Below are 14731 nucleotides of genomic sequence, written 5' to 3'. Positions count from 1 at the left end.
CATGAAATATGTACTTTACATTCACATTTCAAGAGCAAAGAAGACTTTCATATCTTGGATTCACTACAGTGGCTGTTTCACGACAAAATTAGTGATAGGGCTTTTCTTGACCAGTTGCCTAGAATGGACAAATCTCGGACTTCTAGAATAACCTTGGGTTTTAAAAAGGCACTAGTTTTCAAATTCTAGTTTCCAAAAACAAATCTCAAAGAAGCTACTTGCACTTCTTCATTGGGGCATGTTAATGGTCTATCACCTTGTTTCAATGTTACCAAGACAATGCCTTTGAAAATTAAACATATGCATATTTTTCTCAGAAGGGCTAAGTAACCTTTAGAAAGAAAGTATGTGTCAAATGGTCTATAAAACCAGTGTATGGTGCCCCATGATCGCATTCATGTACACAGCTATGATTTAATAAAAAAAAAAAAGTATGGATTAAGATAATAAATCTGCCCAAAGAAGAATTGTCAGCTTTACTCTGAGTCACTAATCATTTATTATGAAAGAGTACAGCCATGAGGTATAAAACGATCATGTGCAGAGGCCCCTTCACACTAATACATGAGGATAGAAAGTAAGGAGAATAATACATTTCTGTAATTTCCAGTACCTGAAATATTCTCTTTTCAGCTCCTCTCTGCTTGATGTATTCTTTGGGCAGGAATTCCTTTAGACTGAAAGAGAGAAATTTTTAAAAGGTGAGGCATGCATCGTGTTCTACGATGAATGGCAAAGCAAAGACTTTTAATACAACTCACAGGTAAGTCACTAACCCAATATTTTATGGAGTAATTAATAACAGTCTGCTACATCCACCAAGGCACTTAAATAAGGACATGGACATAAAATCAGCCTCACAAAAAAGGTCAAGCTAACGTATTTAGAGAAGAAAGAATTCCACGATACATTATAAGTGAAAAAAAAAAATACCCAGAGAGCACAAGAGTGGTACTGTGCAACCCTCTATTAAGAAAGAAAAATATTTTTTAATCTAAAAACATTATTTTCTATTGTCTCTATTTTTTTTAAAATAATAGGATAAGCCTAGTACTAATAAAAATGGTTCCCCATGGGAAGAGGCGATGAACAAAGAGAAGGGAATAAGGATGGAAACTGAACTTCTCTGAATGTTCCTTGTATTACAGGTTTCGTTTTGGATCACATGAAATCACAAAAAAGCAACACTCAAAAATCGAAAGCAAGCTGAAACCAATGAACTTCACAGTGCATCAAGTTGACAGCATAACGATAGGGAGAATAATTATTTCAAGTAACTTTTAAAAACGGTCTTTTGACTATATACCCCTAGTGGGACATTTCTGAAGGACAAAAGGAACCACAGACTGGTCACTAAAACTACTGATATCAGCATTTTAAAACTGACATCCTCCCCTCCAAATAAACCCAATAAAACTAAGAAATTACATTATATAAGATGTTATACAATTATGATCAAGTAAATGAGGAATTATGTTTAAGATTTTCAGCATAAAATAGTTATAAATAAATAAAGAGCAGAAAGACTTGACTAAAAATCTTGCAATTTTATATAAATTAGAAATACTGGCCTGTGGGCCTGATTTATTTTTATTTTTCTAAAAAATACTCTCCACTCTGAAGAGGCCAGGAGTAAGTATCCAGCCTGGTGGCAACAGCATTCCCAGTGCCCACACCAGGTGGTCTTTTTTTTTTTTTTTTTTTTTTTTGAGACAGAGTCTCAAGCTGTTGGCCTAAATAGAGTGCCGTGGCGTCACAGTTCACAGCAACCTCCAACTCTTGGGCTTAAGCGATTCTCTTGCCTCAGCCTCCCAAGTAGCTGGGACAACAGGTGCCCACCACAACCCCGGCTATTTTTTGTTGTTGTTGCAGTTGTCATTGTTGTTTTAGCTGGCCCAGGCTGGGTTTGATCCTGCCAGCCTCAGTGTATGTGGCCGGCGCCCTACCCACTGAGTTACTGGTGCCGCCCACCAGTGGTCTTCTAAATGGCATTTTCACAAAAAGAAACCTGGGAGTCTTAGAGAAGTAACTGATTCTAGGTCTGGAGAAGGAAATGTAGGAAATGTTCCTAGGACTTCTTGGTCCTTGAATCAAGAAGGCAACCAAGATGGTACTAGAGCCATTATCAATGGATTCCCACCTGCCCTACATGGGATGATTTCTAAAACGATATATAAAACAAAAGAAAGCAATATCATGAACCCATCATCGAGCTTTGATGGCAATTATCAACTTGTGGCCAGTTGTGACCCATATACTTCCACACGTACAAGTCCTCCTCCTGGATGATCCTGAAGCAAATCTCAGACATCATATAGTTCATTTCATGGGACAATTTGCACCTCTGAAAAAGGATGAGTGCCAGAGGTTAAAACACAGATACAGAAAAATCACGAGTCACCTCAGAAGCTGCTAGGGCACCAAACTTATACCGAAAATTGATAAACGAAGGAAAAGAAGTATGTACAGTAGGCGACCGACCACCTCTTTACGTTGACCTGATTTCACAGACCAGACACGCACCACATGTACCTAATCAGTACAGCAGGCCCAGTTCCTTGTGTTGACCAACTCTGTCTGTTGACCAGTTTGTCACAGTCCCTTGGGTGATCATCTTACAAAGTTACCGTTTCTACTATTGACAATCACAGGTAAGAAGTGTAGAAGGAAGCCCAAAATCATCATTTTACAACTTTTAATAAAATAATGGATAAATCAAAGCGAACTTCAATAACTACAAAAACCAGTAAAGGACAAGTTAATGGGGAACTTGTTAATAGATGGATCAGTGGGATAACAGGTAAACCCACTGATCGATTTTCATATTAATGAAAGTAGGATAACCAGACAATAAATGTCGTCTGACTGACGCAAAAGGAAGTGTGCTGCACCACTCAGGAAGTGTTCTTGGCAATAAAGGAACTACAAGGAAATACATAATTGAATGTGAATTTAAATAAGCCCCTGGATCTAAATACTAGTCTACAAAAAGGCGATAGAACCATGGTTAATGATATCATCAGCCAAACCCAAACATGAGAAATTCTGTAAAAATAACCCAGGTTCTGCACAAATAAATTGTTGGGGGGGGGGTGGGTGTATGTGAAAAGGACATAGTATTAGGTAAAAATAAATTTAAGGAACATGCTTATAAGTAAGCTACAGTAACAAAGATAGTACAGTATTAATATAAGGACGGACATAGAATTGAGAGTTTAGAAATTAACCCTCACATTTACAGTCAACTGCTTTTCAACAAGGGTTCCATGACAATTTGATGGGAAAAGAAGTTGTTTTGTTTTTTTTTTTAAATAAACAAATGGAGGAGAAACAATTGGACATCTGCATGGAAAAGAAAGAAGTTGGACTCTTTTCCTCACCTTATACTTTAAAATTAACTCGAAATGATGACAGACCTAAATGCAAAAGCTTTATCTACAAAACTCTCAGAAGAGGCTTGGCACCTGTAACTCAGCGGCTGGGGCACCAGCCACATATACCAGGGCTGGCGCGTTGGAACCCAGCCCAGGCCTGCCAAACAACAATAAAATAGCCAGGCATTGTGTCCCAGTTACTTGGGAGGCTGAGGCAAGAGAATCGCTTAAGCCCAAGAGTTGGAGGTTGCTGTGAGCTGTGACACCACAGCACTCTACCAAGGGGGACATAGAGAGACTCTGACTCAAAAAATAAAAAATAAAAAATAAAAAAATAACTCTCAGAAGAAAATACAGGAGTAATTCTTTATGACCTTGGTTCAAGCAAAGCATTTTTAGATAGAATACCAAAAGCAAATGTGGTAAAAGAAAAAAAAGTAGATCAAGTGGAACACATCAAAATTAACTTCTGAACTTCTAATGATACAACCAAGAAAGTAAAAATGAAGTCCTCAGAATGGGGGTAACTATTTGCAAGTTATACATATGGGAAAGGAATTACATCCAGCATATATAAACCCTTGCAGCTGAATAAAAAGACTAATCACCTAACCGAAGAAAAATCAAGCAGAGGATCTGAATATTTCCCTAAAGAAAACACACAAATGGCCAACAAGCTTGTGAAAATCCATCCAACCTCATCAGCCAACAGGGAAATGTAAAGAAAAATCACAATGTAATGATGCTACTGCACACTCACTAGGACGGCTACAATCAAAAAGACAGGCAACTGTGAGTGCTGGCAAGGTCACGGACAAACTGGAACCCTCACGTGTGCTGGCGGGGATGGAAAATGGTACAGCTGCTGCGAAAACAGTTGGTAGTTTCTTGAAATATTAAACAGCAATTCTATGACTTGGTATCTACCCAGAAAAATATTAAAGCACCTTTATACAAAAGCTTGTCCAAAAACGTTGACAGCAGCATTACTCATAATAGTCCAAAGGTGGAAAGAACTCAAAGTCCATCAGCTGATGAACAAATAAGATGTGCTTTATCTGTACAACAGAAAATTATCCAGCAGTCTCCAGGAAGGAGTGATACGTACTATGACATGGAAACATTGTGCCAAGTGAAGGAAGCCAGTCAGGAAAGAGAAGTTGTATGGTTCACTGATAAGAGATGTCCAGAACAAGCAAACCCAGGGAGACAGAAAGGATGAGTGGTTGCCAGAAAGGATGAGTGGTTGCCAAGGCTGGAGAGGGAATCAGCAAAGTGAGGAGTGACTGTTAATAGGCATAGAGTTTTTTTTTAGAACAAAAGTGTTCTATAGGGCAGCACCTGTAGCTCAGTGGGTAGGGCGCCGGCCACAGACACTGAGGCTGGCAGGTTCGAACCTGGCCTGGACCAGCTAAAATGATAATTACAACAACAACAAAAAAAAAAGCTGGGTGTTCTGGTGGGTGCCTGTAGTCCCAGCTACTTGGGAGGCTGAGGCAAGAGAACTGCTTTAAGCCCAAGAGTTTGAGGTTGCTGTGAGCTGTGATGCTACGGCACTCTACCCAGGGTGACATAGTGAGAATCTGTCTCAAAAAAGAAAAAAGTTCTATAATTACATTATTATGATGATTGTATAATCCTGTGAATATGCTAAAAATGCTACCCTGTACACTGAAAATGGGCAGACTGTATGTAAACTATATCTCAATGTGGCTGTTTTACAAAACATGAAATATAGTTTACAGATCCTGATATATATCCTTGTATAGATCCTGATAGAAAACAAGTACAAGATGACCCTTTTGAGCAATGAAGGAAAATTTAACATAGCCTAAGCAATTATTGCTGATTTCATTAGGTGTTAAGGTGGATTTTCTGTGTCTTGTTTTTAAAATAATTTTTATTATTAAAATAATTTTCTATTGTCAGACAAACACCGAAGTACTTACAGATGAAATGATATAATGCCTGGGATTTGCTTTAAAATACCACAGCAAAGGGCAGCACCTGTGGCTCAAAGGAGTAGGGTACGAGCCCCATAGGCCGGAGGTGGGTTCAAACCCAGCACTAGCCAAAATAAAAAAAAAAAAAAATCTTCAAAAATACCACAGCAAAATAAGGGGGGAGGGGGCACGCAGGAAGACTTGAATGATGGCGTCTGGTCAGTCTGCAAACTGCTATGGGGTAAGTTGTTCAGTACATTTCCTGGAGTTTCAGACATCTGGATCTGAGCATGAGTAGAACACTCTGACCTCATCAGGAGAGCCCAAGTCAGTCGACAGGAAGGATCTAAGAAGCGTCTAATCAGGAATCGCTTAGATGCTATGTTTATTATTATGTAACTTCACGGCAAAAATGAATGATTCAGAGAAAGAACTGGAAGGTGCCAACATGTCAATGAGGAAACGGAGTCTCAGGGCAGTGAAGACTTAGCTGGGCTCATACGCATCAGGAAGAAGCAGAGCACCTCTGACCTCCCAGACTGAGAGGGGTCCCCTGAACACACAGCTGCTTCAGGCTTTCCCCGACAGAAATGATAAGCATCATCATGATCACTGCTGTGACCCCTGGACAGTAGCTCCCCATGCCAAGCCCCCTCAGGGCAATGATTGTTCCTAGAATGCCAGATGGTGGTATCCAGCGGTCCACGCTCATTTCTTCTGTAAGTAGTACAGGATCCTACTCCAGCGAGGTAGGACAGGCAGGGTGTCCATGGCAAGAAAAGTCCCGTACTGCAACAAACTTCTCTGATCCAAACTCAGGAAAGCACCCACCCGCACCTGCGTCCCATCCATTCTTTGGGAGGTACTAAAACCAACTTCAGAGGGTGTGTGAGAGCGTTACCTCGATGTCCAAAGAGTAGATTTGGAGGGAATGTAAAGTATTTTAGGATAGGAGGGGAGAGAGAGAGACAGAGAAGGGTGGGGGAGAGAGAGAGTGTGTGTACATGGCGTGTTTATTCCCCCAGGAAATTAGCCATGGGCACGGGTGTCATCCACGCCTGCCACCCAGCCCTATAGCAGCTCTTGCTCAGCTGTTCTGATGATCAAACCTGAGTTTGGATGGTTCCTCACATCTGGGGCATGTATTCAAGTGAAATCTGTCAGCACTCTCTGAGCAAACAGATAACACTTTGAAACCTGATTGTAAATTGTTCTGATTAAACAAGTTGTGGCCAAGAAAAGCCTCTCCCTCTGCCTCCTTAAATATTCCCACCTTAAAAGTGAAGCCACCTAAAAGTCATACAGTTAGATTCACTCTTCTTCTAAACCACTGGTGCTCAACCTTCCTAATGCCGTGACCCTTTACTACGGTTCCACCGGTTGAGAACCGCTGCTCTAAATCTTCCTGCCAGCCTTTTAAATACTCCCCTTTCTGAACACATTAACAACCTTAGATCCTCTCCTTCAGGAGAGGATCACTAATCAATCTTATTCCTCTCTAAGATCCATGGGATGCTGAAGGTTTGCAGCCACCAGACTCTCCTCTCAGAACCCGGCTGGTGCTGGGCCGAGTCCACTGTCCCTGTTCTCCAAGCTGCTGCGGCTGGCGGTGTATGACACGGTCACGTACTGACACGGCCCATCAACTGCTAACATAGTACACAAACTGAGCTACTGAACGCTTCCGAAAAGTAAACATCTGCAAAACGTTGTTAGATATGAGACGACTGTAAAATACTGACAAGAAAACATAAAAAATTTTAAAAAGTACTCTACATCAATGGAGGAGAACAGAGTCATGTCAGTCAGATGTTTGTAACTCAGAGACTTACTGCAATAGCCTCTGTAAATATAAACTGCATATATGCCAGATGTTTCTAACTTGGGGACTGCCTGTATACATGGGCCAAAACGGCACTCATACCCCAAATAAAACAAAAAAATCCAAAAATACTGTGTTTGTAGATTACTCCATGAGTTAAGATTCCCTCATAGATGATTTCTTAGGCATGGTTCACATAAGGAAGCAGTCCAGAAACCCAGTCAGGGACTTCACACAGAAAAAGCCTTGGCTGTACATCAAAAGACTGGCAATGACTGCTACAGATAACAGGTACGGGCTTTCTGAGAGGTAGACATCACTTGTTAGGGCTTTATATTTGCAATAATCTTTTGGATTATGCAACTAATGGCCTAAACCACACAGAGTGAGGATGTTTACTATTAACAACACCTGCCATTTATTGAAGGTCAAACACTGTTTCAGACGCTTTACATGCATAAGTTGATTAAATTCTGACGAAAGCCCCAGGGGGAAATAATTCCACTGTACAGATGCATGAGCTCTGAGGCTCAGACATGCTATGTCAGATGCCCACAGTCATAGCCCACAGCTCAAATCTCATCTGTAAGCGCCGAGGACCAGGCTGTTGGCCACTGACACCCTAGCCCAAGTTACTCCCTAGTCAAATGGCATCACATGGAATCAGTATTTCAGCCCCTTTGGAATAAAAAAACAGCCCATCAGATTATGGTAATTAAGGACCACGTGGTAGCGCTCAAACTTTTAGAAATGCCCAGAAACCACTAGAATCAGGAAAGGGGAGTTTAATAATTAACACATTGGGGGAACAGGATCTGGATTCAAACTCAGATTTTCACTGAAATCTCATATTCTTTCAAGGATAAGTTGCAATTTTTTAGTTATATATATTCAAGGTATACAACATGTTTTGGTAGACATATGATAAAATGAGTACTACAGTTAAAACAATTAACATATCTATTCTCTCTCTGAGTTACTGTTATGGTAAAAAGTACCTAAAATCTCTAGCAAAATTTCTAGCGTACAATACAGTATTATTAATCACAGTTCTCATGCTGTCTATGACATACATCTGTGCTCAGACACATTTATCCTGCATAACTGAAACTCTGCACCCTCTGACCACCAAGCCCTGTTTCCCCCACCCTCCTATTCCTGATAACCACCTTTCTTTTTTTTTTATTGTTGGGGATTCATTGAGGGTACAATAAGCCAGGTTACACTGATTGCAATTGTTAGGTAAAGTCCCTCTTGCAATCATGTCTTGCCCCCATGAAGTGTGACACACACCAAGGCCCCACCCACCTCCCTCCTTCCCTCTGTTTCCCCCCCATAACCATAATTGTCATTAATTGTCCTCATTTCAAAATTGAGTACATAGGATTCATGCTTCTCCATTCTTGTGATGCTTTACTAAGAATAATGTCTTCCACTTCCATCCAGGTTAATACGAAGGATGTAAAGTCTCCATTTTTTTTAATGGCTGAATAGTATTCCATGGTATACATATGCCACAGCTTGTTAATCCATTCCTGGGTTGCTGGGCATTTAGGCTGTTTCCACATTTTGGCGATTGTAAATTGAGCTGCAATAAACAGTCTAGTACAAGTGTCCTTATGATAAAAGGATTTCTTTCCTTCTGGGTAGATGCCCAGTAATGGGATTGCAGGATCAAATGGGAGGTCTAGGTTGAGTGCTTTGCGGTTTCTCCATACTTCCTTCCAGAAAGGTTGTACTAGTTTGCAGTCCCACCAGCAGTGTAAAAGTGTTCCCTTCTCTCCACATCCACGCCAGCATCTGCAGTTTTGAGATTTTGTGATGTGGGCCATTCTCACTGGGGTTAGATGATATCTCAGGGTTGTTTTGACTTGCATTTCTCTAATATATAGAGATGATGAACATTTTTTCATGTGTTTGTTAGCCATTCGTCTGTCGTCTTTAGAGAAAGTTCTATTCATGTCTCTTGCCCATTGATATATGGGATTGTTAGTTTTTTTCATGTGAATTAATTTGAGTTCTCTATAGATCCTAGTTATCAAGCTTTTGTCTGATTGAAAATATGCAAATATCCTTTCCCATTGTGTAGGTTGTCTCTTTGCTTTGGTTATTGTCTCCTTAGCTGTACAGAAGCTTTTCAGTTTAATGAAGTCCCATTTGTTTATTTTTGTTGTTGTTGCAATTGCCATGGCGGTCTTCTTCATGAAGTCTTTCCCCAGGCCAATCTCTTCCAGTTTTTTCCTATGCTTTCTTGGAGGATTTTTATTGCTTCATGCCTTAAGTTTAAGTCCTTTATCCATCTGGAATCAATTTTTGTGAGTGGGGAAAGGTGTGGGTCCAGTTTCAGTCTTTTACATGTAGACATCCAGTTCTCCCAACACCATTTATTGAATAGGGAGTCTTTCCCCCAAGGTATGTTCTTGTTTGGTTTATCAAAGATTAGGTGGTTGTAAAATGTTAGTTTCATTTCTTGGTTTTCAATTCGATTCCAAGTGTCTATGTCTCTGTTTTTGTGCCAGTACCATGCTGTCTTGAGCACTATGGCTTTGTAGTACAGACTAAAATCTGGTATGCTGATGCCTCCAGCTTTATTTTTGTTACAGAGAACTGCCTTAGCTATACGGGGTTTTTTCCAGTTCCATACAAAACGCAGAATCATTTTTTCCAAATCTTGAAAGTACGATGTTGGTAGTTTGATAGGAATGGCATTGAATAGGTAGATTGCTTTGGGAAGTATAGACATTTTAACAATGTTTATTCTTCCCATCCATGAGCATGGTATGTTCTTCCATTTGTTAATATCCTCTGCTATTTCCTTTCTTGAGATTTCATAGTTTTCTTTATAGAGGTCCTTCACCTCCTTCGTTAGGTATATTCCTAGGTATTTCATTTTCTTTGAGACTATGGTGAAGGGAGTTGTGTCCTTAATTAGCTTCTCATCTTGACTGTTATTGGTGTACACAAAGGCTACTGACTTGTGGACATTGATTTTATATCCTGAAACATTACTGTATTTTTTGATGACTTCTAGGAGTCTTGTGGTTGAGTCTTTGGGGTTCTCTAAGTATAAGATCATGTCGTCAGCAAAGAGGGAGAGTCTGACCTCCTCTGCTCCCATTTGGATTCCCTTGATTTCCTTGTCTTGTCTAATTGTATTGGCTAGAACTTCCAGCACTACATTGAATAGTAAAGGTGACAGAGGACAACCATGTCTGGTTCCAGTTCTAAGAGGAAAAGCTTTCAGTTTTACTCCATTCAGTAAAATATTGGCTGTGGGTTTGTCATAGATAGCTTCAATCAGTTTTAGAAATGTGCCACCTATGCCTATACTCTTCAGTGTTCTAATTAGAAAAGGATGCGGGATTTTATCAAATGCTTTTTCTGCATCTATTGAGAGGATCATGTGATCTTTATTTTTGCTTCTGTTAATATGGTGGATAACGTTTATGGACTTGCGTATCTTAAACCAGCCTTGCATCCCTGGGATGAAGCCGACTTGATCATGATGAATGACTTTTTTGATGATAAGCTGTAATCTATTGGCTAGGATTCTGTTGAGAATTTTTGTGTCTATGTTCATGAGTGAGATTGGTCTGAAATTCTCCTTTTTGTTTGGGTCTTTTCCTGGTTTTGGTATCAGGGTGATGTTTGCGTCATAGAATGTGTTGGGGAAGATTCCTTCTTCCTCAATTTTTTGGAATAATTTCTGCAGTACAGGAATAAGCTCTTCCTTGAAGGTTTGATAGAATTCTGGAGTGAAGCCATCTGGACCAGGGCATTTTTTGGTTGGAAGATTTTTTATAGTTTCTTTGATCTCAGTGTTTGAAATTGGTCTGTTCAGGAGCTCTATTTCTTCCTGGCTAAGTCTAGGGAGAGGGTGTGATTCCAAATATTGATCCATTTCCTTCACATTGTCAAATTTCTGGGCATAGAGTTTCTGGTAGTATTCAGAGATGCTCTCTTGTATCTGTGGGATCAGTTGTTATTTCCCCGTTATCATTTCTGATTGAGGTTACTAGAGATTTTACTTTTCTATTCCTCATTAGTCTGGCCAACGGTTTATCTATTTTATTTATTTTTTCAAAAAACCAACTCCTTGTTTCATTAATTTTCTGAATGATTCTATTGTTTTCAATTTCATTGATCTCTGATTTGATTTTGGATATTTCTTTTCTTCTACTGAGTTTAGGCTTAAATTGTTCTTCTTTTTCCAATTCTATAAGATCTCTTGTGAGATTGTTGATGTGCTCTCTTTCTGTTTTTCGAATGTAGGCATCTAAAGCGATGAATTTTCCTCTCAAAACTGCTTTTGCAGTATCCCACAGGTTTTGGTAGCTTGTGTCTTCATTGTTGTTATGCTCAAGGAAGTTAATGATTTCCTGTTTTATTTCTTCCTGCACCCATCTGTTATTCAACAGAAGATTATTTAGTTTCCATGCCTTTGCGTGGGGTCGAGCATTTTTGTTAGAATTGAGTTCCACCTTTAGTGCCTTATGGTCTGAGAAGATACAAGGTAAATTTTCAATTCTTTTGATTCTGTTGATATTTGTTTTGTGTCCCAGGATATGATCAATTTTGGAGAATGTTCCATGGGGTGACGAGAAGAATGTATATTCTTTATCTTTGGGGTGGAGTGTTCTGTATGCGTCTGTCAAGCACAGCTGTTCTAGGGTCTCATTTAAATTTCTTATATCCTTGTTTAATTTCTGTTTAGAGGATCTGTCCAGCTCTGTAAGAGAAGTGTTAAGGTCCCCTGTTATTATGGTATTATCAGATATCATATTGCTCAGACTGAGGAAGGTCCGTTTCAAGAATCTGGGAGCATTTAAATTGGGTGCATAGATATTTAGAATTGAAATGTCTTCTTGTTGTATTTTTCCCTTGACCAATATAAAGTGACCATCTTTGTCTTTTTTGACTTTAGTTGCTTTAAATCCACATGTATCTGAAAATAAGATTGCAACTCCTCTTTTCTTCTGAATTCCATTTGCCTGAAAAATTGTCTTCCAACCCTTGACTCGGAGCTTTAATTTGTCTTTTGAAGCCAGGTGTGTTTCTTGCAGACAGCAGATGGATGGCTTGTGTTTTTTAATCCAGTCAACCAATCTATGTCTCTTCAGTGGGGAATTCAAGCCATTAACATTTATTGAGAGAATTGATAAGTGTGGTAGTATTCTATTCGTCTTATTTTGTGAGAGTCCATTGCTTAGTTTTATCTTTTGCATCAGTGTGGAGGTTTGGTTCTGTCCTTTAATCTCTGAGTTCTTACTTTGCTGCTGATCCATTGTGGTGGTCAGTGTGCAGAGCAGGTTGAAGTATTTCCTGTAGAGCTGGTCTTGTTGTGGCGAATTTCCTCAATGTTTGTATATCTGTAAATGATTTGATTTCTCCGTCAATTTTGAAGCTTAGCTTAGCAGGGTACAGAATTCTGGGCTGAAAATTGTTCTGTTTAAGTAGATTAAACGTAGATGACCATTGTCTTCTTGCATGGAAAGTTTCATTAGAGAAGTGTGCGGTCACTCTGATGGATTTGCCCCTGTAGGTCAACTGGCGCTTACTCCTGGCAGCTTGCAGAATCTTTTCTTTTGTCTTGACTTTGAACAGGTTCATCACAATGTGTCTTGGAGAAGCTCGGTTAGAGTTGAGGCGACCTGGGGTCCAATAGCCCTCTGAAAGCAGTGTGTCAGAATCTTTGGTGATATTTTGGAAATTTTCTTTTATAATATTCTCTAGTATGGCTTCCATACTTCTGGGGCATTCTTCTTCCCCTTCTGGAATTCCTATAACTCGTATGTTGGAATGCTTCATAAAGTCCCATAGTTCTGACAGTGAACGTTTTGCTTTCTCTCTCTTCTTTTCTGCCTCTTTTACTATCTGAGTTATCTCAAAAACTTTGTCTTCTACCTCTGAAATTCTTTCTTCTGCATGGTCTAACCTGTTGCTGATACTTTCCATTGCATTTTAAGTTCCCTGATTGACTGTTTCATTTCCTTCAGCTCTGCTATATCCTTTTTATATTCTTCATATCGTTCATCTCTGATTTGATTCTGTTTTTGGATTTCATTTTGGTTATTTTCCACTTTATTAGCAGTTTCCTTCATTGTTTCCACCATTTCTTTCATTATTTTCAACATGTGTATTCTAAATTCCCTTTCTGTCATTCCTAACATTTCTGTATAGGTGGAATCCTCTGTAGTAGCTACCTCATGGTCCTTTAGTGGGGTTGTTCTGGACTGGTTCTTCATGTTGCCTGGAGTTTTCTGCTGATTCTTCCTCATGGGTGATTTCTTTTATCTGTTTCCTTGCCCTCATTTTCCTTTCACTTCCTCTTGCTCTTTAAGTTCTCGTGCCTGTGGACTAAGGGTTACAGGACCTGACGGGTGAGAAGGTTTAAGAGCAAAAAAGGGATGAAAGAAAGGAGGACCGAGTGGTAAGGAAAAAAAAAGAAAAATAGAGAAAGGAGAGGGGGTGGGTAAAAGGAATATTGACAAAAAGAAGAGAGGCACAGAAAGAGGGAGACAGAGCAATATAGGTGTACAGTAGGGTACTTTGATACAACCTTATAAAAAAAAAAACCACCTTCTGGGGGTGCCCAGTTGGGTGGTTCCCTTGAGGTCAGCAGCTCTTTGCTAACCTGATCAGACACAGTACCCCACCTCCACCAAGTAGAGAAAAGACAAAAATGCTATAAATCAAACCAAAACAAGCAAACAGAAAACTTTACGGGATAAAATTGGCTGGAAAAACCAAATAATAGCGGTAGAGACACTAACAAAAATGAAGTTCTAATTATTGAAATAGGCAGCAATTGGAAATTATAATTAAACTAGAAAAATTGAGAAAGAAAAAGGATCTGTATGGAAAAGGTTGAACTTAAAAAACAAAACAACAATCCACAACATCAAAATAAACAAAAAAACCCAACCAAACCAAAAAAAAAAAAAAAAAAGAAAAAGAAAAACACAACCAAAAACAAAGCAGTATGTATATGTTATTGAATCTGGGCAACACGTGGTCTTCTGGGGTATGAGATGTTAATCACAGTTCTGATATGACTGGAGGCTGCTAGTTTCTCAAACCCCAGCAGGTAGACACCCTAGATCTCTCTTCAGCCCATTTAAAAGGCACTTTGAACTTGTTCACTTACTGAGCAGAAGCTTTCTCAGGGAAGTGCTTGTCACTGGAATCACTGCTGAAGTGGCTATCCACTTACCCTGTGTGTCAAAACTGGTCTCCCTCTGCCCCCGAGGGTTAGGGCTGCAAAGCGGCTCAGACCCCACCCTTAGGCTACTTGGTCGCTGGGTTACCAGCTCCCACTCAATTCCAGCTCTGCGACCCTGAGGGCGGAGCTTGCTGGGGCAGATCACTCACAATGTCTGCCTGTGACCCAGAGCCAAACACTATTAGCTCCGTGTGGCTCAGCGGCTCAGACTGGGGCCCTAGACAAAGGCCAAAGTTTTCCGCACTCCCGCTGAGGCTCTCCCCAAGGCAGTTCAGCTGAGTGCCAAGTCCAAAGACACCAAAACAGTTCAAAGGTAAGGCCTTTCTGGTTTGCGGTCTCGCTGCTACTGAACTTACAGTTGCGGGCGGGT

At 40.0% G+C, this 14731-nt stretch overlaps 1 protein-coding gene across 1 annotated transcript in view; it reads right to left on the bottom strand.

The window, feature by feature from the left end:
- TLN2 (talin 2) overlaps positions 1-14731 on the bottom strand; it is a 453366-nt gene that overhangs the window by 155551 nt on the left and 283084 nt on the right. Inside the window, exon 10 of the mRNA XM_053594602.1 lies at positions 614-677. Coding sequence (XP_053450577.1) covers positions 614-677 — 64 coding nt within the window. The remainder of the gene's footprint in view (positions 1-613; positions 678-14731) is intronic.

The sequence above is a fragment of the Nycticebus coucang genome, chromosome 6 (assembly GCF_027406575.1).
Source record: "Nycticebus coucang isolate mNycCou1 chromosome 6, mNycCou1.pri, whole genome shotgun sequence".
NCBI lineage: Eukaryota > Metazoa > Chordata > Mammalia > Primates > Lorisidae > Nycticebus > Nycticebus coucang.
Note: the sequence above shows the minus strand (reverse complement) of the source record. Positions and strands in the feature narration are given on the sequence as shown.